Source organism: Miniopterus schreibersii (genome assembly GCF_964146895.1).
Source record: "Miniopterus schreibersii genome assembly, chromosome: 1".
Lineage (NCBI taxonomy): Eukaryota > Metazoa > Chordata > Mammalia > Chiroptera > Miniopteridae > Miniopterus > Miniopterus schreibersii.
In genome coordinates this window covers 172,642,348-172,666,398 of record NC_138101.1, presented here as the reverse complement: position 1 = coordinate 172,666,398, position 24,051 = coordinate 172,642,348, and the positions used below count along the sequence as shown (strand labels likewise).

The window sequence follows — 24,051 nt, the reverse complement described above, 5'->3', positions numbered from 1 at the left end:
ACTCCAAAGAAAACAATTAAATAAAAAGTAATTGCATTTTTAAAAGTAATTAAATCAGTATTCCCTCCTTTAACTTGGCACAAACCAAACCGCCTTAGATAAGCAGCTATATGACAGTGTCTCCTGAGCTTTTGCCAAAGTACCTTCACAGTTTTAGAAATACTATCAGTGGTTCCTCTTCCCACCAGCCCTCACTTCTCACCTCCCACCCTCCAACTTCAAAGGCACTGGAAGAAATAAGAGAAGGCAGAAAAGAGAGAGAGAAATGTTTGTTCGCACTTGCTTTGCTCATGAAAGTTTTACTCCTTCAGAGCACTGCAACAAGGCCATACCAGACACACAAAATAAAGTCTGTGGTCCCTAAAAGTATTATGCATCTGTTTTCCTTCATGATAATGGACTTGAGGGCAGAGAATCTATCTTTTTGTTTCTGCATACCCTGTGTCTAACATAACCCCAGACACATAATAATTGCTCCAATAAAGTGGTGAACCTATTGGCAAAGTAACAGTTAATTTTTAAATATCGATAAAGGGGGAAAAACGGCCGTTGGTGTAGGCTACAGGCTTCAGCGCTGGAAATTCCACTGACTACCTCATTACTCTTTGTAGTGTGCCCAACACTTGACGCAGTGCCCTTGTCCTGATAAACTGAATTATAACTTTACCTGGTAATTCAGGGTTCTATTAAGGGAGCATAAAATTCGAGGTAGCAGGAATGTACAGGGTGGCAAGCACAGTGTTTGAGGGGAGGTAAATCCCAGAGACGGCCAATGAAATTGGTGCCATGTGATGAATGACCCTTCTCTCCGTACGCTGCCAGCACAGGCACATCATCTGTCACCTGCTGCAGAAGCACTCATGGCACATGGAGGAGGTCCCTCCTTAACCCAGGGCTCTCTATACACTCTTCAACAATTAATCATTTCCCTCCCACTTTATCAGAATTAAGAGACCCATACCCGTAAAAGGCAAATACGCAGGAGTTCATCTCCAAGTTTTTCATTTTGCCTATTAATCACCTAAAGAAGGTGAAATGCAGCCTAGTGGCTCTCTGATCTACCACTTCCCCAGGGCAAGTATCTTACCCACTCTGGGCCTCAGTCGCCTCATAAAGAAGACATAACAAGAGACTCTATCTACTATCTCAAAGGTATTCTGAGGAATGAATGAGTTAATGCACGTAAGGCACTCAACCTTACATCTAAATAACCCTTATTGAGTAGCCTGCTGTTATGATGCATTGTCCCAGCCCAACCCTACTCCACTGATCACCCCTCTGCTGCCTCTGGACACTGCAGCAGAACTCTAAGATAGAAGGAACAAGTTGAGACTCACGGTGGAAGATTATGTTCTCTTCAACATGCACAGTACACATTTGATTTCCACCACCATCAAATTATTGCTTAAGCCCAGCTGGTGTGGCTCAGTGGTTGAGTATTGACCCACGAACCTGGAGGTCACAGTTTGATTCCCGGTCAGGGCACGTGCCCTGAATTACAGGCTCAATCCCCAGTAGGGGACGTGCAGGAGGCTGCCAGTCAACGACTCTCTCTCATCATTTATGTCTCTATTTCTCTCTCCCTCTTCCTTCCTCTCTCTGAAATCAATAAAAACATATAAAAGATTATTGCTTGAGGTTCTGTCAAATACTGAAAGTTTTAGTCTAAGGATGGGGAAAGAATACAAATGTCATATTACTCTTATGTAGTGGTCACTGCTAACTAGAGGCCATGGCGGGTAAGACACCGAATGCAGGCCTCTCTCTTTTCACTTGAGGTCTAAAACCTACCTAGTCTGGCCCTGGCCGGGTAGCTCAGTTGGTCTGAGTGTCATCCTGATACTCCAAGCTGGTGGGTTTGATTCTGGTCAGGGTACATACAAGAATCAACCAATGAATGTGTAAATAAGTGGAACAACAAATCGGTATTTCTCTCTCTCTCCCTTCCTCTCTCTCTAAAAATATCAATAAATTTTAAAGATAATTTAAAAATATAAAACCTACCTAGTCTGGGGATGGTAAGTATTAAGTGGAGACGCTTACAAAAGATTTGAAAACACCCTTCTCATGCTAGCCTCAAAGAGACCACAAGTGACAGGAGACCCTGGAGAGAGACTGTCCTTCAGAAATGTACATACTGGAAAAGAGCTTGAGAGGAGAGGTCATCTATATGTGAATATTTTAGGACCTTCTACCCTAAAAATAGTGGAAAGAGGAAAATGATTTGTGAGGAAATATACCAGAAAAGGGAACTGAGGGAGAATGAGCATGCAGTCCAGTATTGTGACAGGGACAGAAACAAGTCTTTGGCAAGCCTGAGAAGGTCATTCTTTTGAAGTTGAAACTGAAATGCTAACTAACATATGAAGTAGGACACTTCAGAAGCAATTTGAGTCTGGTCTCCATCACTCAACTTGAAGTTCAAGGCCAGTCACTGGGATTTAAACAAAAAAATCTTTGTCCTAGATGATCTCTAAGATTCCTTAAGCTTTGGGGAGCTAGTGATGTGGATCTGGTGAAAACAGAAGGTGACAGGCAGGCCATGAGAGGAACTTTTGGAAATCACACCCAAACAAAGAGTTTGCCAAGCAAAGACCAGCAAGGTCAGTATTTCCATCGGAGCAGACCTGCAAGTGACCACTCTGCCCATCTCATTCACAAGCAAACCTGTTGATTACAGGCCCAGCTGCTGCCCCAGCTGCACCTGCAGCTGTTTGGTTGTCCCACAGCTGGCTCTACAGGCCTGAAGCAGAAAGGTCTGATCACACAGCAGCCATCCAGCACTCTCCACCAGCTCTTTTTCTCTCAAGTAAGTTACTTACAAACATTAAGCACTTCATTTAACAATCAACAAAAAAAGAAAAAAAAAAAGATTAAATGTGTTACTAAAATCCCAGCTTGCAGCATGTTAGACCTGTCACACAATAGCTCATTTTCATGGAGCACCTGACACACAATGGGCCGTTCGTCTGCCTCTGTTTGCATCACAGGACACGTCTGTATTGATGTGGCTGGGAAATGCCAGGCACTCTCTCACCCGACTCCTGCCCCACTTCCCACAGGCTCAGTGGAGCTGGGCCTCTCATGTTTATTTCCCTTTCTTCTTCTGAATCCAGTATCATGAAGCTGCAACTGTGGCAACAGGTGTGGATGACATCAGAATTCTCAGAGCTGAGGGAACTTCCAGAGCTTACCAGGCTCATCGACTGCCTGAATGAAGGCTATACCTCTTCTTTCCTAAGCCCGCAAGCAAGCCGTGTGCCTCCAGTGACAAGACAAGTTCACAGAGTTCCAAAGGTATAGTGACATTATTTCAGGACGATGAGAGAAGATTACTAGTAGGAAATCATTATACAAAAGAGCCACTGTTACAAAATACAGGCCCAGCGCAGCACAAAGGTGATGGGGCTCTGGGAATAGAAGACTCACATTTAAGAACTGACTGTCAGGATCCTGGACCCAGGAGAAAGCCAAGGAGCCAGGCTGTGCTTTCTCACAGAAGGTGAGAACCTAGAAAATGCATTTCTAAATAATCCACAGATCAGTCTCCTGGTGCCAAACATAATTCCACTCATCTCAGCCTAACAACGTTATGGATGAAACCCTTTTTAAAAGTCTTCACACTCATAAACCAATTTTTATACTTTCACAGTATGTCATGTGTTGTTACACAATGACTACTACTCAAAATATTGCTTGACTACAAAAAGAAGCCAGGTTTTACTTTAACCCATTAGATATATGCCCCATGTTTAAGATAAAACTCTAAAGACCCGTCATCCTGCCTTGAGTTGTCCAGTCCTTATTCTATCACAGCTCCAGAACAAATAAATATCTCACCAATAAAATTTCAGACCTTCTATTCCTCGTAGTCTAGTCTTTTTATAAAAGAAGGCAACAGGTTTGAACACCTAAGTCTTCTCTTTCCAATCTAGTGTCTTATTTTTCAATGAGCTGATCACTATTTTTCTAAAGGGCCGTTCTTTTGGAAAGTCTCTCACTTGGGGAATAATCCTTTGAGATTCATTCATTTCTTAATTGGAGTTATATTAAACCTTCCTCCAGACAGGACACTAGCCTCCCAGCCATTCCTCTGACTTATCAATCCAGATAACTAGATCACCCTGGCAACTGCTCCACCGTAATGACAACTGGGCAGCGCCGTGAAGCCTAGTTCACAGTTGAATATTCCAGACCACCCTGCAAATGCTCGGAAAAAATAAATAAAAGCAAGAAGTCTGTGTGAGAAGAATCAGTGAACCAAGTAATTCATTTGGAACAATATCTGTTGGTCCGTGGAGAAGCTGTGAGAGATAAAATTGCCTTAGTCACAGGTAAGCTTCTCCTGCTGTCTTAACAGTGATGCTCCATACAGTTCTCATATCTCAGCACCTTCCACATAGCATTGTCTCATGTTAAACACTAAGCGACCCTCCTGGACCCACCTCCAATGGATCACTTAAAACATCTAATCACCAGTGTTCGTGTGGAAATCAGAAATCTGTCTGAAGACGCCATGGTGGACCAGAACACACTGGAAAGTTTGCAGTGAGAGATGGAAAGATCTGTTGCATGTTCGGCAAGGGCTGAAACACCTCCACCCTGTGGGCTCTGCCACACAGCCACAACAATGACACTGGCAAAGGGCAGTTCCTGTGGAAACACTTACGGTGCGATTCTTCTGGTCAAACGGGCCTCTGAGAAAACAAAGGCTTTACACCAAAGGTAGGCAGTGACAAAGTCCTACGGAACAGGGGTCCGGGCAGATCATTCAGAGCCCAAACCAAGATAACCATTAACTTCACATCTATGGAAATAAAAATCTGTAATTAACTAAAGGTTAAAGCCTACAGATATGACATATTCTGGTATTCTGAGATCTTCAAGCAGCTGCTCATTGGCAAACTCACAATCAAGGGCACCTCTCCAAAGCTTTTCTGCAGTTAGGAAAGGATAAACCACAGTCACCTACATTTATGTGAGTTAGGCTGATCATATTATATGCTAATAAATGAGTTAGCTCCACCTTCACCATCCCTCTGCTTAAATTTAATTACTGGTTTAGCCTTTAAAAGGACACTCCCTTCACCTGCAAATGAGTTTGGCACTTGTGTTCAGAACAAAGTTGGACATCTAGACTACACTCTGCCCCTCCCATGAGATAGCCCAGTTACACTACAGGGGCAGGCAGAACCTCACAGGGCCACCCCTACACAAGTCTCACCTATCACACTGACTTTTACCACCTCCGGGGAAAAGAGAAAAACACTTTCTCACCCGTTACCTCAAGGCATTTATTCAGCACCTACCCATGCAGGGGGAATAAATAGAGACTAAGACATTCTCCCTGACCCCATAAAGCACGTTCCTGCCAATGGTATGAACCAGGTACAGGTTGCTTTAGAAAGGTACTCAAGTGTTGTGATCCCTATGTAGAATGATCCACATGGGTAAAATTCTATGGAGAAAATACAAATCCTAAAGAGGAAACAGGGAAAGGAGTTTGTGCTACTTTAAACTTGGTTGATAAGGACTTCCCCTGAGGCCAGAACTTGAATATCACCTCCTCCATGAACTCCTCTCTGAATTACCCAGGCTCACAATCCTCTACCATCATGCACACATTTCTATGTTAAACTCAACTACCCTATGATGAAAGAGTGGGTTTGTGCCACCTTCCTCACTACAGGGTGAGCTCCTTGAGCTTTGCACCCCTAGCACCTTATGGTCTCTGGCCATAGCAAGTGCTCAGTGACTGCTGTGAGCTGACACATGGAAGTGTGTGTGGGTATGTGCATGTTTGTGCTCAGGCCTGTCTGTAGTTATATAGAGAGTGACATATCTGTGCTATATAACTTCCTTCACCCCTATCTTTTTCAATGTTAATAACAAGTCCTTTGTACAAAGGACTACCTACTCTCCTCCCCCAATAGCTACTGAAAAGGAAGGCAATTAGGCATGAGTAGAAGCAAGAAGATTGCTCATCTGTACCTAGATCATGAACTGAGAGGTGGGAGATGAAATGGGGAAGGTAGGCAAGGGCCAGGGAATCTTCCCAAGGAGCCTGACCTCTAAAGGTGATGGAAAGCCTTCAAAAAATTTCTAGCAGGAGCAAGGTTAGAATTGAGTTTAAGACAGTTCATCCAGGCAGCTCTGTGGAGGGTGGATTTGAGGGAGAAGGACCAGTTTCGAGGCTACTGTAATAATCCATCTATAGGATAAGGGCCTGAATGAGCGTGGCGATGATGGAAAAATTGAGTAGGTAAGTAGTTTGCAAGCCAATTCAGCTGACTTGGCAATGGACTGAAATGTGGAAAGAGCTAAAAAGAGAGAAAATGCCACAATGCCTAGGTGACCAGACGATGGTAAGACCAGTTTTGACTGGGAAAATGGGCAGAGGAGCAGGTTGAGGTAAAGATGGAGTATTTTATTGTTGACAATATTGACTTAGAGATGCCTGAAGGACATCCAAGTAGGTCTGTCCAGCAAGCATGTAAGACGTGAGGCCTTGGGCATGTTCTTGGACCTCCCTATGCCACAGTTTGCTCAGGTGGGAAATGCAAGTACTGTGGTACCTGCTCATCCCTCACAGGCTGTTGTGAGGACTGAAGGAGATGGAGTATAAAACCCTTTGCCCTGAGCCTGCCCCCATCCTAGAAGCAAGAATCAGGCTCAGGGACAAAGATAGGAGACACAATTTTGGAAGTCCTTGGTATATGTGCTGTATGGTGAAGACCAGGAAAACAGATAAGGCATGTGGGATGAGAGAGACAACATTATAAGGACAAAAGCCCAGGAAACACCAATATTTAAGGAGATTAAGGGATGAGGTACAAAAATATAAAAATCAAAATCCAAGAAGGAGCTAAAGTAACAGAGAAGCAGGGGAATAAACTGTCTCAAAGAGAACACAGCAGCCAGCAAGGCAAATCAGTGATAGGATTACATGGTCATTCCTGGTTTTGCAGGAGCGGTGTTTACACAGTGATAGAGGCTGAGCCCAGCCAGCACAGGGAAGAAGGGGCAGGGGGTGTGGGGTCAGATGCAGACAGCTCTTTGGGGGAGTGTCTGAGAAGGAAAGGGGCAACACTGAGCCTCACCTCAAAAGAGAAGGGCTTGCCCGGCTGGGCGTGGCTCAGGGGTTGAGCGTCGACCTAGGATCCAGGAGATCGCAGTTGGATTCCCCATCAGGGCATATTGCCCAGGTTGCGGGCTTGATCTCCAGTTGGGGGTGTGCAGGAGGCAGCCGATCAATGATGACTCTCCCATCACTGATGTTTCCATCTCTCTCTCTCCCTCTCCCTTCCTCTCTCTGAAGTCAATAAAGCTATATTTTTTAAAAAAAGAAGGGCTTGTTCGGTAGGATTGGGGACACTGAGTGTTGAGAGAGGTCTGGGTCTGTTTCTAACGGGAAATTGTCAGAAGGAAGGGAGAGGATGATGGTATGGGAAAGGGAACATCTGACCCAGGGAGAACAGAGGGGACCCAAACCGAGCAGATGGAGGGCTGGGCCTGAACAGGAGGGTCCCCTCATCAGGAGACTGTGCAGGACCTGCCACAGGTGGGAGTAGGAAGCTCACACCTATCGGCTTCTGTTTTCCTGGAAGACTGGTGCACTTGCCTACAGAGAATAATCTGAGTGCTAGGAAACAAACAAGCTCTCCCTGGTTGTAACTCTGACCCGAACCTCAGCTCTTCCAAATAACGGCCCAAGCAGAAAACAAGCGAGGAAGTCTGGGTCCTGCTGAGAGTAAAAGGAGGGAGAGCGCAGTGTTAGAGGGACAAGGGGGCGAGGACAGCGGTGAGACCATTATTTTTATTTCCAATTCTCTCAGTTTATTTTTTTTAATGTAAGCGTCATTGAAGCAGAATTGTCACTAGGTGACTCTGACTTCAAGATATAAATGGGAATAATGGAAAGACATTTCCTACCTTGCCAGGAACAGTTTTTCAGAATCATCATTTCTCCTGTTTTAAAACAAAACTCTACACACACAAGTTCAATAGGACCAAATTACAGCAGAAGGAGCTGACGATGAGCCATTAGAAATTCAGTTCAGAGAGAAAAGTGCACAGTGGAGTCCTAATGAGCAACCCGAGAGTCACTTATTTTTTTCAAGAACAGGATATTTTAAGAAAAATAAGCTTAAATGGCAGCTATCGCTTCAAGGTCACAGTTAAACCATGATTGAGTTCATGCCCCTCGCTGCTTAGGTATCTTGCTCTTACCAAGGGCAGGCTGTCATTAATATGTTCCTGACCCCTGGTGTGCCAGAAGATGTGAGTCTCTTCGTTTTTCCTGTTTTGAAAAGCAGCACTTATCACCTAAACAAAAGTTACCATTTTATCTGGGGAGCCTGGGATTCAACTCATCCTTTCGCACACTTTTTACACTTATTTAAATAGTTGAGGGAATAAAAATCACTCTAGCATATTCATTCTCTCTAAGCTCCTCCTGAGGCTGCTCTTAACTCACACACAAAGAATTAATGTCTATATCTGAAATATAAGTTTTATAAAGAGAAAATCTTTTAGCAAAAATGGATGACAGTGTTTGAATCCTGAATCAGACTCAGGGCATGAGAACAATGAGGAACTACTTCATTCTACAAATGTTTCCCGAATCCCTACCATGTGCAGGGCACTTTTCCAGGGGCTCGGGGAAGGGGAGGGTCCCTAGTGCTCACAGAGAGCAGACCCCTGGGCTGAAAACAGCAGGTCAGGCTGAAGGGAGGGCAGATACCCGCAGAAACATTCTCACTCACCCCCAGACTTCTGCAACAACAGCGCCCCAGCAGATCAATGCAACCACAACCCAGGTACAGGATGTGCATGACAAGAAGGTGATGGGGCCCAGCAGGGAGATTCAAAGATATATTCTCCGCATAGCCAAAGAGCTAACCAAGGCTTCTGAACAACCAAAACCAAGGCTGTGCAAAACACCAATGCAGACACTGTTGGGTCTTACTATAGAGCAAATGAAACTTTTGTTCTGAAAAATTAAATATGCACACTTCAGAAAACCTCTAACTTGACCACTGTGAAAGATCTAGAGCCCAAAACAAGTACCCAGTCAACAGATAAAATTAGAAGTAATCAGCTTCAAGATAAGTCAGTATAGAGGGGAAAATGTCATATTTTCTGCAAACCAAATCAGAATTGTTGGTGCCCTTGATTTTATCATAAATCTACAAATGCAAATGATGCACTTTTAAAACTGTGGTTTTTCTCTTTGGAAGCATGACAATAGTTCACATTCAACAATTAGATGTTCAAACTTAAAGCAAGGAAAGATGTTTTAATGCCAATTGAAAGAAGCTATTTACCATCATTTCCCTTAACTGAATCAATAAAAGTGCTCGTGTCAGCTTTTGCAACTAAAAGATGATGGACTTTTTGAAGTCCTTTGCAATTGCATATTGTAAATTTACTTCTTTCCAGTTGGTTACTCACACCAACTCAGAACCTGTCCAATATCGTATGAGCAAACCAATACTCCATTTCAAGGGTTTCCATAAACTAACTTTGGCCAACACTGTAGCTATAGTGATTCCAGCTTCATTTTCACATATTCCTTGCATGACCAGAATGGACATGTGTGTAGAATATACCCCAAATCCCTATGATTCCAGGATAAGCAAACCATCTCCTCTCCCACCAGGAACCATCCTATTGTTTTACACTCCAGAATGTCAAATAAAAGGCAAAAACAAGAGGGCTGAACTCAAAATCCCTTATGAAATTTTCTAATATTCGAAAAACTCTAAACCCTAAATTCTCTAAAATTAAAAACTTTAAAACTCTATGTAAATAAATGTCTTACTGTTTTCAGAGTTCATTTCAGAAAAGGCTGGGTCCATGACTTCATATTTAAGCACTAGGAGAGAGTGATGGTGGTGGTGACAATAATGATAATTTTCTGCAGCGGTATGTGTCATGCGCTGGGCTAGACGGTTTACATAATTCCTCGCTATATTCTCACATAACCCTGTGAGGTAGGGACTATGTTACGACGAGAAAGCTGGGGCTGGCAGAAGTTAAATGACCTCTGCTAATAAGAGGCAGACCTAATAGTTGATCCCCAATCTAGCTGACACCCAACCATCACACTATGATGCACTGATAATTATGGTAGTTGTCCAATAAATACTCCTCAAAGCCTGTATTTGTGTACTATTACTCTGTAATTGTAGATTCTGCAATTATGTGGCTGAGGCAAAGCTGGTGTGTCTTTTTACAGAAAACACAGCATATGGACATTGAAGGGGAGGTCAGAAATATTCTGGAAATCAGGGAGATGCCAAAAAAGGCATTATCCAAAATTGCTCAAAACAGGCAAAATGATCCAGAGTTAATTCACAAATTTATAGTCCATAAAGTAAATGAGCTTTCAGTAGTACATAAGAATCAGCTGTGTCTAGTTATTCATAATTTTTGAGGTTTTATTTCCTTTATGATTACTGGCACCATGTTTATTAATTCTCACCCATAAATTTATAGTTTTGTTTTTTTTAAAAAAAAAACACTTTGGGGCCCTATCAATTATTATAATTATCCTATCCCTTTAAATATTGAAACTTTCCACTAATACTCATTAGTCTATAGAAAATAAATATGTCATTCAGAACTTCGGAATGAACTTCAGGGTCTTTGTTTCCTTTCCTCTAGTCTCTCTTTAGAAACTGGTGGTAAAGAAGGTAGAGCATAAATGGATGCTTCTCTGCCATCTAAGGGGCACCAACAAGACTGGACCCTACCCTATTCCCAGGACTCTTACATCACCACCCCCACTATCTAAGATGCAGCCTTCTGAATGGCTTTCTTTGGCCAATATGATTATTTTTCAAAGGCCCTTGTCAAAATATTAATTCCCTTGGGAGATTAAAAGTCACCCAAGCTCCCATTTCCTGAGGGCCTATCTCGTGCTGGGCATGTCTAATGTATTCAACCTAATCTTCATGCCACACCTGTAAGGGATTAACATTAGCACCATTTTCCAGAGGAGAAAATAATCAGAGATCAAGGGACTCACTCTTTGTAGCAGACCTGGGGTTGATGCACGGAACATGCTACACACCCAGAGTCTACCCTCTTCTTGAGACTTCTGTTGTTTCTCCACATGCCAGGCTTGCTCCTACCTTTGGGCCTTTGCCTTAGCTGTTCCCCCTGCAGGGGATGCCCTTTCTCTAATCTTCACATGGTTGGTGGCTGCTTGTCACTCAGGTCTCAGTCGAAATGTCACCTCCTCTGTGAGTCCTTCTCTGTCCACTCTAGGTAAAGCAGTCACCTTGTCACACTGTACCACACCACCCTGTTTTAATTCTCCATTTAGCACCTAGCCACCATCTGTTATTTTAGCAATCCCCTGCTAGCTTATTACGCACCTCTCCATGCTGGGGTAAAGCTCTGCAGGAGCTGTGATTCCGGGCGCTGTGTTCTCTTGCCCCATCAGTAACACCTAGAAAAGAGTTGGGCACACAGCAGGCACTCAGTAAAAACCTAGGAGCAGCTTTCATGCCGCCTCCACCACACGCTGAGGTGGCATCCAGGAAACACCTCGGACTGAAGTCCAGAGAGCTAGGTTCTAGCATCATTTCTCACTAGCCAGGGGGCTGTGCTGTAGGGCACCTCCATTCAGCTCAGTTTCTACCATCATCAGGTTGTCTTCCAAGGTGTCGGCGAGGTGAACTGGAACTCAAGAGAACATCAGAAAATTTTGCTGGGTCAGAGGGACCCAGGTCATAGGAGACCGAGGGTCACAGGGCAAGAGGGGCAGATAAGCATCACTGATTTCACTGTTTTGCCGTGGACTAACCCAGTGGTTCACTGTAATGCCAAGTACAGCTCAAATGTTTTAAGTATACAGATAAATCCTGTCTCTTTTTACACGAGTAAAGTTTTATATTAACAAAAGGTGCCAAGCCAAGGTCATTCAACTGTCCTAGTTTTTTGGTGGTTTTTTGGTTTTTTTTTAATTTTTCATCTACTGCAAACCTCAAAGAAACCCCTTCAAAAATAGAGGCTTTTGAAAATACCTAAATAACTAAATAGGTCCCCAAACGGGCCATCATTTGGTATACTTCACCAGGAGCCAGAAGTGAGAATACATGTTTTTAAGCATATATTTTCCTCTAAAGTTGATAGCTCCTCTTTTCTATGGGTTGTCTTCCATAATTAGCTGAAGCGACAATGTCCTCGAAAATAGGGGAAAATATTAGAACTATGCCAGGGAATTAGAAATTAAGAGATGCCTTATTTTTTACACCTTCCAGTTGGGATTTCTTAACCCAAGGCCCCAAGTTTCAGTCAGGCCTCAGGGACCACCGCTCTAGTGACACTGTTCCCAGCATATTGTCAATACGCACACAGTACACTTTTCTAGAAAGAGGGTCCACAGCTTTCATCATCACTAAAAGGGTCTAAGGGGCTCAAAACCACTTTCAAAAGCACTGCTTCTGCTGAGAGCCTGTTCTCAACTCTTCTGTACTATGATGAAACAGTGATAATATAGAGCAAAGCACTTAAAAGGTCCACGGCTCACAGATTAATAAATGCATTCTGTTTAGGGAATTATGCTACTATATTTATAACTTTTGTGTACTCTTCCGAAAATAATTTCAGTGCCAAGAACAAATCTGAACATCAGCAGAGCGGTCCCCAGCAGCTATTTCAGAAGGGAACAGAGTTTTTGTTAAGCAAAGGAACCATAACTAGAACCACATAACTCAGATGCTGGAAGGGCAGCAGAGCTCAGGCTGCCCCACCCTCTGACAAGACATCACAGACAACTCCAAAGTCCAGTGTGAGGATGGAGGCAGGACATCATATTTAAGGGCCACCAGAGTCCTGCAGAAACAGTGCTATGCGCCCAGCCGGGTGTGGCTCAGCGGTTGAGCGTCAACCTGGGATCCAGGCGATCGGGGTTCGATTCCCGGTCAGGGCACATGCCTGGGTTGCGCGCTCGATCATTGACTCTCTCATCATTGATGTTTCTGTCTCTCTCTCCCTCTCCTTTCCTCTCTCTGAAATCAGTAAAGATATATTTTTTAAAAAAGAAAAAGAAAAAAGAAACGGTGCTATGCAAGTACAAGGGGCAAAGATGGCTTACAAAGGAATATGCAGCTTTGTGGTTTGGGTTAAAGCACTTGGAGAACAGGGGCTGGGTCTAGAACATGCTCACCCTACCCCCATAAGACTTAATTTATTAATGTAATTATGAGGGGCTCATGGTGGCCGTGGTTCTATCCTCTGGCAATTTTCTTAAATTTTTGTTTGTTTGTTTTTACCATAAGCACAAACCAAACATCTTTGTCTCCCTATAAGGTCAAAGGTGTTCAAGGATAAAACTTATGTAAACTCAAAGGAACTTTCTAGAAGGCAGCACATTGTAAAAACACTGCTAGTGAGTCTTCTATTAAGTGGTCTTTCTACTAAAAAGTCTCCTGTGTGTGCTTTGACAATCACTGCTGTAACTTACTGATGCTACAGAAATACGGTAACATAGCCACCTTTATAAATCTCCCTGGATAGTACCATAATTCTTAACAAAAATTTCCCATCTCGTGAATTTCTTTGGCATAGCACTTAAACACTAGATAGACAATTCCCTTGGGCTCATTCCTCTGTCTAATTAAAACGTCTGTCCTACAAGTGATTTACAGTATTTGTCATCACCTAGGCTGGATATATAAATGGTGGCTACAGACATTTCTGTGACTACAAAGCATTAATTACCATGTTAGTGAGAATGGCTTCTAGCAAAAGCTCAAACAGTGGGATTCTCAGTCTCTCTCTCACGTGACTTACAACCATCCCACAGAACAAGGAGCCCATTAGTGTAAATCAAGAAATATAGCTGCATGGCTTAAAATGAGGACCCACTGTAATTCCTTAAGTTGGATTCTAAGCCAAGGAAATAACATCAACATTGCTATCAATGCTACAAGTCACTTAGACATGAGCTAAGTCCTCTCTAAGCCAGAGCAATTTAGATTCAGACCAATTTAATTCTTAGGAGTTACTAACTTTGATAAGACATAATTCATTTTGACTGCTTAAAACCAAACCAATTATTCCAAAAGCAAAGAAATTATGTAATTGCCTAACACATGGAGGCTGAGGCTTTAGAGAAGGAAGGTCCTTAGAGATATGCTAGTGCAACCCCCTCATGATATAAACCAGGGAACTGAGACACTGCTGGAGGTGGCAGGTCACAGCTGATAGGTGGCAAAGGCACATCTTTTTATTCTATTTTTGAAAGTATGTTTATTAAAGCTGGGGACAGTGAAACAAGGAAGGGCTTAGGATAGAAAGCAACAGGAGAGAGCCTTGGTGGTGCTGCTACTGGCTTGCTGAAAAGTCAAAGAAAAGGGGGTCTTAGAGACAGGTTTAGGGAGTTAGCCCGGGACAAGCTGCTGCTGCCCATTGCTCCCTTGGTTGCAAGTCTGGAGGGGACCCTTAGAGTTTAGGAGATGCATGCCTGAGAGGGAAGAAGAGGGGGAAGGGAAGGCATGAGTGTGCTCCCGGGAGGGAAATCGAACCAGCAAAGCCACACCTAAATCCAGCTCTCCTTACTCCCATTATAACACAGCACTCACATATTGCTGGAGGTTGTATAATGAAATACAAAGAGAGATTTTTTTAAATTAGTACTTAATACAATATTAATTTACAGTTAACTCCCCATATATTTGCTAATAAGCCAGCTTCCTCTAAACTTGTAGATACATAAATAAATATCTAAATAAATGTGCATCTAGTGTAATATATTTATAAGTTAATAAATACATATAAATAAATCTAAATAAGTCTATCTACATATGTATGTAGATGTTAAGTGTGTGTCTGTCACAAATCACGTGAGTTAAGGCAACAGTACTCCTTTAGCTGAAGCTCTGGTTCCCACATTCCGAAAACCAATGCTGGAGCTATAGTAGGTGTCAAAAACTCAATAACCTCCCGAGCATGGAATGAGTCAAGAGGAATGGTTTGTAATAGGGAGCGGTGGGCTCTGTGGCAAACTGAAGCGCCTCCCAAGAACTAAACACCTACAGTTTCAATGTTAAGAACATCTCTGCCGAATGAAAACATTCACAGGCTGTTTGTTGTTGTTCTGAACTAGCTGGCCCTCCTTTTTCAGTATCTGGGATTCCTTTACGATCTGTACAAAGCTAAAGGTACGTGATGGTTCAAATAGGATGTTACTGTTTTCTGCCTTTGGGAGTCAAATGTTCTTCCAGGCCATCTGTTTGCAGGCAGGACAACTAAGTCCTCTCCCAAACTTTCCAAAGATGGGAAACATTTTGCGGGTCAGGAACATTTGCCTTTCAAAGGGGCATCTGTGATGTGTCTCTGGGAAAGCGTTATCACATCAGAAGTTCCTTTTCTTCTTTGGAGGAATGATTTTTCATTTACTTGAATAAAGCAGTCCTGTGGCTATCTATGCTGGGGCCTTAAAAATCAGCTATTTTCCCTCCAGGAAAATGTCTCTGATCTCCTCAAATCAGACGCTCAGCAGCAACTTAGTACTTACTTCCGTTCTAAAATTTTCTGGTTGTTTTTCCCTCCAATCTATCTCCCCCTTGGAACTACGAGGTCCATGAAGGAAGGGATCATGCCTGTCTTACCCGCTTGCCTCTCCGAGTAGAGGACAGTGCCCGGCACATAGGGCATGCTCAGTGGTGGACAAATGCTCACCTAGGGTTTGGCATTTCACACAGAAACATGTAAGAGTCTGTTAGAGTAGCTACCCCAGGAGCTGAAGGGATGAATCAGTCCACTGCCCATATTATTACGTCCTGAACTCCCTCTGACCAACATCACACACTCCCCTGAGAGCCCAATCCATTCATACATCCATTCTTTCAGGATGGAGGAGAGGGTGGACCGTGGAGATGTCAGGATGCTGAGGGAACACTGAGGAGGACCAGACCCAGACGTGACATGTCAGGGAAAGTTTTCTGGGTAAGTGATGTCCACAGTGAGACCTGAAGCACAGGTGGGAATTCGCAAGGTGAGCCTTGAGGAACTGAAAGATGCTCAGAGACTGGAGCAGAGTGTGTTGGGACAAGGCTCAAGGGGAGGCCAAGGGCCAAGTCATGGGGAACATCCTAAACCATTTATTTATAGAGTCATGCTTTATCTGAAGCAGCAGGGACCCACTGAGGGGCTTTAAACAAAGGAATGATTATCGGCTTGGCAACTGAGAAAGATCACTTTGGATACAGCAATGATGAGAGTGAAAAAGAGTGGACTGGTACCGAGTTTCCACTCGGGCTTCATTTTTATCATACTCTAATAAAGCGGAGCTAAGCAGTCAACACAAAAGAGAACCTGATCTAGTCAATTGTTTTATAAAAAAGAAAAGAGACTACAGAAAACCTAAGGAGCCTCTCTTAATCTAAGTAGATGCTGCCCATCTCACAAAAGGGGACTGTACTTTTACTAGCACAGCTAGTCACCATTCTAAACACCCGCTAAATACCAAAACTGTGCTAAGAGTTGCATAAGAGAAAATGATTCACACTCTGCCCACCAACCTCATTAGCTCTCCGAGGTTGAAGTACAACCTTTTAATGCTTTTTTTCTTGCTGCTCCTAAATTAACATGTCAGGCTCACAAATTACTAGTGAACAAAGTTACAACATATTAACGGGTTTAAAAATCATAGTCTTTAAAAATGAAACAAAGGCAAGGAGTTTTCCATACACTGTTTTCAATCCATTATCATATGCAAAGGCCATAGAAATCTGGTCCAGTCTTTCAAGCACATTTTGGTATATCATGAATTGATGTAAAAGAGGGACACTGCAATAATTATAATTATTGGTCACGCCCCAATTATTTTCACTTATTTCCTTTAGGAAGACGAATAAAATATTTATTTATTTATTTATTTATTTATTTATTTATTTTTAAATATATCTTTATTGATTTCAGAGAGAGGAAAGGAGAGGGAGAGAGAGAGAAACATCAATGATGAGAGAGTCACTGATCGAGCCCACAATCCGGGCATGTGCCCTGACTGGGAATCGAACCCCTATCGCCTGGATCCTAGGTCAACGCTCAACCGCTGAGCCACACCCAGCCGGGTTGAATAAAATATTTAAAGAAAGATGTTCCCAAAGTACTTACACTTTACTTGCCAAAAATCACATTTAAAAAATTTCTTTTGACAAATATTTAGTAGCTCCTATATTCTGCACACAGTTCAAGGTGCTGGAGCCAGAGCAGTGGATTAGAGAGATGGGAGTCCCTAGTCTCAAGATGTTTATGCTCTGAAGGACAGAGGTGCAATAAGCAGACAGATCTCAGGGAGTGACGAGTACAGCGAAGGCTGACAAGATAATAACACCATCAGGAAAACGCTCTCTAAGGAAGCGTCTGAGCCGCAACCTGCCTGATAAGAAGCAACCGGCCCCACTGCAGCAAAATCCCTGCAATGAAACAGGAGCTACCATACATCCAACACAATTCGTGCACATAGGAATAAACCTCCCTGGAGATGCTAAAATGTGTCTTTCCCCTAAACCCTGACTTAGTCCCTCGGTGTTAGGCGTGCCTCACCAGTTGGCTCAGAAAAAAAACCACCATGAGAATAAATAACCACTACAAAGCACAAGGAGGACTGAACCACTAGGTAATGAATCCAGAAGAATTTTGATGCTATATATGTATGCACCTGCATTCAGGAACCAAGGGAAAGACCGTCCAAGATTGCCCAGTGGTGACCTGGCTGCCTCACCTGACAAGACTACCAAACAGGTGCCTCGCTGAGCAGAGAGAGCGGCCCCCCAGAGCTGCAGGGAACAGAACGTCTTGGAGAGGGCTGAACCAGGAAAACGGCCTGGGATCCCGCCAGGCAGGTCCTTCCTTCCTGAGGGGGTGCCAAGGTCTTTCCATGACGCAGCCTCCAGCTCCTCCGGCCTCCCCCCGTGTCCCCATGATCTGCACGGGGGATTAGATGCCGGCCGGTCTCCATGTGGACAGCTAGCAAATCGTGAGCAAGTACATGAAAGACAGAAATGAGGTTTTAATTTAGACACACCTTTGGTTTTCAGAAGTTCAAGAAATTATGCAAAATAAACAAGTTCCAGAATAAACAGAAAAAAACTGACAGGAATAATTTAAAAGATGACACTGTGTCCAAAAATCAGAAACTATCTTTAATGAATTTGTTTTTGTTTTGTTTTTTATGCTCCTACTCTGAAAAATCATCTGCACTAAAAAGACAATGTAGTTTTTAAGTCGACCTTGGCTTAAATCTAATTCACTTTATTATTTAACATCTTTTTCATAAAAAAAGAGATAATAATTACTCATAGTCCCCCCCCCCCAGCTTTATTGGGGTATAATTGTCATATAGTAACACGAACATACTTAAAAGTGAACTATTTGATGAGCTTGGACCTATGTCTGTAACTGTGAAATGACCTCCACAATCAAAACAATGGATATTTCCATTTCCTCAGAAGTTTCCTACGCCTCCTTTGTAATCCAGCCCACCCTCACCTTCCACCCTCCCATTCCCAGACAATCACCAATGTGCTTCCTGCCACTACAAACTAGTTTTCATTTTCTGGAATTTTGCATAAATACAGTGTGCACTCCTTTTTGCCTGGCTTCTTTCATTCAGTATAATTATTTTGTGATTCATCAGTATTGCTGCATGTATCAATAGTTCATCACTTTTTAGTAATTAGTATTAGGATATACGATCTGTTTAAACATCAACCTGTTCACTGACATTTGAGTTGTTTCCAGTTTGGGGGCTATTACAGATAAAGCGGCTATGAATATTCATGTACGTCTTCCTATACATGCTTTAATTTCTCTCGGTAAATACTTAGAAGAGTTGCTAGGTCATATGGTAGGTGTGTGTAACATTTTAAGAAATTGCCAAACCGTTTTTCAACACGACTGTATCATTTTATATTCCTCAGGGTAGCATATGAAAGTTCCAGTTGCTCCACTCCCTCACCAACACTTGGTATGGTCGGTCTTTGTAATTTTAGCCTTTAGAGTGGGTTTTGGTTTTAATTTGCATCTCCTTGACAACTGATTATTTTGAGCATCTTTGATTGTGCTATTTGTCAACGATGGTCCAATTCAAATCTTTGTGCCATTTTTAAATTGGGTATTTTCCTCATTATTATTGTGTTGTTACAGTTCTTTTATATATTGGTGTTACAACTCCTTTGTCTGATTTACATGTTGTAAATATTTTCTCCCAGTCTGTGGCTTGTGTTTTCATTTTCTAAGTGGCTTTTGAAAAGCAATAGTCCTTAATTTTGATAAAGTACAATTCATTGATTTTAAATATGATCTATTGAGAAGATAATATGGATCTCCTCTCTTATTCTGTTAATATAAAGAATTACACTAATTGATTTTTTAAATATCAAATCAACCTTGCAGTCCTGGCTATAAACCCAATTAGGTCATGATGTACTACCCATGTGCTATGTTGCTGAATTTAATTTGCTAAGATTTAAGAATTTTTATATCTATGTCCACAAGGGACACTGGTCTATAGTTTTCTTTTGTTTCTTTTATAAATATTTTAATCAGGTTTTGGTATAAGGGTAATGTTGGCGTCATGGAATGAGTCAGGATGTGTTTCCTTCTATTTTCTGAAATAGTTTGAGTCTAGTTGGCAACATTTCTTCCTTAAATGTATGATAGAATTCACCAGTAAAGCCTTCTAGGACCTTAGATTTGCATTGTGGAAGGTTTTTAACTACAAATTCAATTACCTTAATAGACAAAGTTATTCAAGTTATTTGAGTGAGTTTTGGTAGTTTGTATCTTTTAAAGAATTTGCTCATTTCCTCTAAACTGTGGTATTTACCGGAATAAAGTTTTTCATAATATTTTTTAATGTCTGTAGGATTTATAGTGATGTTCTCTCATTCCTAATATTGGAAATTTGTGTCTTTTTTTTTTCTTAATCATTCTGCTTGATGTTTATCGATTTTATTAATTTTTTTCCAAAGAATTAGCTTTCTGTTTCATTGATTTTCTCTATTGTTTCTGTTTTCTACTTCACTGACTTCTGCTATCTTTACAATTTCCTTCTTTCGTGCTTATTTTGGGTTCAACTTGCTCCTCTTTTCTAGTTTCAGGTGGAAACTTAGCTCTTTTGAGATCCTTTCTAATTGAAGTGTTTAATACTGTGAATTTCCGTTTAAGAATTTCTTTAGCTATATCCTCACCTCCTTGGGTTTTATGTAGATTAAATGAAATATATACAGTCAGTCAAGAAAGAAATTTGTGATTGTCTAATCCACATCAGACACTATGTTTGGTATTAGGAATATACTGCATAAAACAGGTATAACCCATTCTCTCATCAAGCTTACAAGTTAATATTGACAAAACTGGTACTAAAATCAATGTAAATGATTATCTTCTTGATACTTAGAAAGTACATTAAGTCAGAAAGCATAATAACTCTTGCTTTATGCTAATGATAAAGGTATCTTCTGTTTTCGTCTGTCACATGATCTAACAAAAACTAAGTCATTAGGTTTTTTAAAGTAGCAATTTATAATTCCAATTGCAACATAACTTTATTGTGGAGTAAATTTGATTATTCCATTTGTAACTGTCTAAATAAACTGCACATTTCAATTTAATATAGCAAAGATAAATACCTATTTTTGTAATTCTAAACTTCCAAACCACCTTTAGAACTATAAAGAATCATTCTTCTAAAAAGCATTCATTATGCTGCCAAATACTTTCGTAAGATTATTTTTGTTAGAAATTATAAAAAGAAAGGAAACACTCTAACCATTCTATCTATACTATCATCAAGGTTGGTTCAAAATACCCAGAACTTAAAAGAAAAAAAAAAAATCTCTGCCCCCTAATTGAATAAAAACCCATGACAAATCGCTGATTTTAAGGTAATTTAAATGCTGACCTGTCCTACCAAACACTCATGTTTTCCAAAACACCACCAGTGGGCTATATTAAACATCTAAGTATAATTCATTATACTTGTCATTAATTAATTATATAGAGAGACATTTAATTGACACTTAAACCTTTGTCCATCCAGTGGTACAATAAGCAGCTCTGCACACCTACACCTTGTCAGGTAACCTGAATCTTCCTACACTTACACTTCTTACAGTTCTCTTCTCTTGCTCTACATTTAGGCCACAGCTTCTCAGTCTCCACAGCATATCTGAATTAGCTGGGAAGCCTAAAAGTACTGATGCTGGGGTCCCACAGCCAGAGATGCCTATCTAGTCTTTAAAAACAGGGAGTTTTAGAAGCTCCCAGGTGATTCAAATGTGCAGACCAGGAGTAGGAAGGAGCAGTCTAGCCTCCGGGTGGGAAGACGTGCCATTGGCCAGTCTGCACCACCACCCTTCACAATCTAGTTCCTCTAAACTAAAGCTTTACCCAGCCTGACTCCCAGTCAGCCACTCAATAATTCCATTTGGACTCCTAGGCTTACTTCTACTTCCTATCCAGAAATTCACAGGGTAAAATGTCAATTTCTCACTGTCTTTTAGCCATTCCTCGCCAGTGCACTTTTAAATTCCATAAAGTAAGTTTGGCTGCAGAAAAATTAACTCAATATAACTTGATGATATGGCTAAACAGTCATTATGGGTGGGTTTTTGTTTTGTTTTACTTTTACTTCTATTTAAAAGAAAAGGATAGCTCCACAAGCCATTTGTAATTTTAGAGAATCTACAGTAAAATGATCAATTCCTTAAAGTGTAAAATTAATATCTAAGTGAGTCTTCATTATTATCCATCTGATTCCACCACCTGTTAACTTCAAACAGATTTTCAATACTTCTTCACATTCTGGGTTCACGACTGAAATCCTCCGTCACTGAAGCCCTTCCATTCCTGAGAGCCTTCAAAGGGCTTACTCCATTTTGCCAAGGGACACCACTTCATCATCATCATCATCTCATCCTGTCCAAGTGGGAAGGGAAACAACTGCACCAAAAGACAGCGTGAGGACCGAGAAGCAGGCGCCTTTTAGCACTGTGGAGAGTGCTCCAGAAACTTTAATTTATTTACAGCACAAGCGTTGCCTCATGGGAACTATGTGAAAAGCAGAGGCAAGCTGCGGGGAGCTGCGGGGAGCTGCTGTCGGATGCGCGGAAACCCCAGCAGGTGTGCGGGGATGCACAAACTCCAGAGTTCCCGCAGCTCTCTCCCCAACAGCAGAAACGCACACCGCAGCACTCACACCTCTCGCGCTGACACTGCGCTAGTGACGTTACTTGCAAACACCTGTAAACCTCATCTCCTCGGCAAACTGCTAAACAATAAAATGTTGCCAAGGTGCAGACCCAGGCGCTCCGAGCCCCGCCGGCGCGGGCTGTGCATCCCCGGGACGCAATGGGGCTGCATGCCGGAACACGTGCGCACGCCTGCGCGCCCAGCCAGCACGTACCCATAAACACTGTGAATAATACTCCAGAGAATGTATGGCTTTCTCCTAAGAAACGTGTAAAGTGCTTTACCCAAGTCAAACCCTTCTCTTATCACACTTTCCTTTCCTTTCCCGCATGGTAACCGCGTGCGGGGAGCTGGGGCACCGCGCTAAAAGTCTGGACAGATTGGGGGGGGGGGGGTTCTGACCGCCCCCGCCCTGACGTCCCGTTAGCCCGAGAGGGGACGTATCCAGGATCCAGGCTCGCTTCCTGGAGACACACCTGCGCCCTCACACACCCACCGCGGTCGCGTCACCAGTGCCACAGCCATCTGGGCAAGCACCAAAGTCTGGAGGGAATTCCCACCGCCGCGGAGCTGGGGAAGACGATGGGAAAGCGGGACCCCGGCGACTTTTGACAAACGGAGGGGGTACAGGGGGTCAAGCGGACACGGCGAGGAGGGGTCACAGCTACTCACCCAGCCCTCGAAGGTGTCCGAGGCGCCGGCGGTGCGCAGCAGCTCGTGGAATTGCAGGGTGCAGTTGGCCACGAAGTGGTCGTAGCCCAGGGGCGTCTCGTGGAAGACGGCCAGCTCGAGGTGGCCGCCGTCGGTGACGTTGGCGCAGAACTCCTCGTTATACGTGGGTTTGTTGGTCTTCTGCTTGGTGCTGGTCTGGCCCACGCGCACCTGGTCCACGCTCACCGTCAGGTAGGGATCCAGCAGCTGGTAGCCCTTCTTGAAGAGCGAGTGGCGCAGGGACCAGCGCGTGGGCTGCAGCCCTACGGCCTCGCCGATGCGGACCCTCAAGTAGCCATTGAACTTCATGGTGTCGGACGACATGCCGGCGCCGCTGCCCGGGCCCCGGGGGGCCGCCCTGGGCGGCAGTGGGAGAGCCTGGAGCCCCTGCTCAGGCCAGTCCTCGCGGCAGCCGCAGGGGCGGGGGCAGCTCCCGGGGAAAGCAGCGCCCAAGTCCCCCTCGCCGGGCCATTCCGTCTCTCCCGCGGGACCGTCTCCTCCCCTCCTTCCCTGCCTCCCTCCCTCGCGAGGTGGAAAGGAGGGGAGCCCGGCGCTGAGCTCGCGGCGGGCCGGCGGGGCCCGACCGTCCGTCTGGAGCGCGCGGCGCTCCCCGGGGTCTCGCACGAGTCTCGCCCCTTCTCCGGAGCCGGGAGGCTCCTCTCCGCGGAGAGCCAGAGCGACCCGTCCGGTTAGCGCGAACCCGGCGCCGTGCCCCGCCCCCCGCTTCTCCGCCCGCCCCGCGTCCGCCGGCTCACGCTCTCCCCCCCTCGGCGAGCTTCAAACCAGGAAGCGGCGCCGCCGCAGCCCCGGCCGCAGCCGCGCGGCGCCGGCTCCAAGTTCACCGAAACCCCGCGCCCGCTCCCGCGCCTTTCAACCCCGGGGGCGTGGCGCGCGCCCCGCCAGCCCCGCCAGCCCCGCGGTCGGCGCGTGGCCCGCAGCGCCCCCCGGGAGTCCGCGCCCGTCCGCTCGCTGGCCCCGCTTCGCGCGCTCCCTTCCGCGCGAGGTCTGGTCGTGCGCGGCGGGCGAGAGGCTGCCCCAGGTGCAGGCCGAGCAGCAAAGCTCGTGGCCTAGCGCGAGCCGACACCTGAGGCTTGGGGGACGGAGCCCGGTGGGGCTGCGAGGCGC

The 24,051-nt window shown here is 43.9% G+C and overlaps 1 protein-coding gene across 1 annotated transcript in view; it reads right to left on the bottom strand.

Annotated features, from left to right (window-relative positions):
* PRKCH (protein kinase C eta) overlaps nt 1–23,631 on the bottom strand; it is a 199,801-nt gene extending 176,170 nt beyond the window's left edge. The window contains exon 1 of the mRNA XM_081161696.1: nt 22,888–23,631. Within this exon, the coding sequence (XP_081017822.1) occupies nt 22,888–23,250 (363 nt within the window). The 5' untranslated portion in view covers nt 23,251–23,631. The remainder of the gene's footprint in view (nt 1–22,887) is intronic.
* Nucleotides 23,632–24,051: the final 420 nt, after the last annotated feature.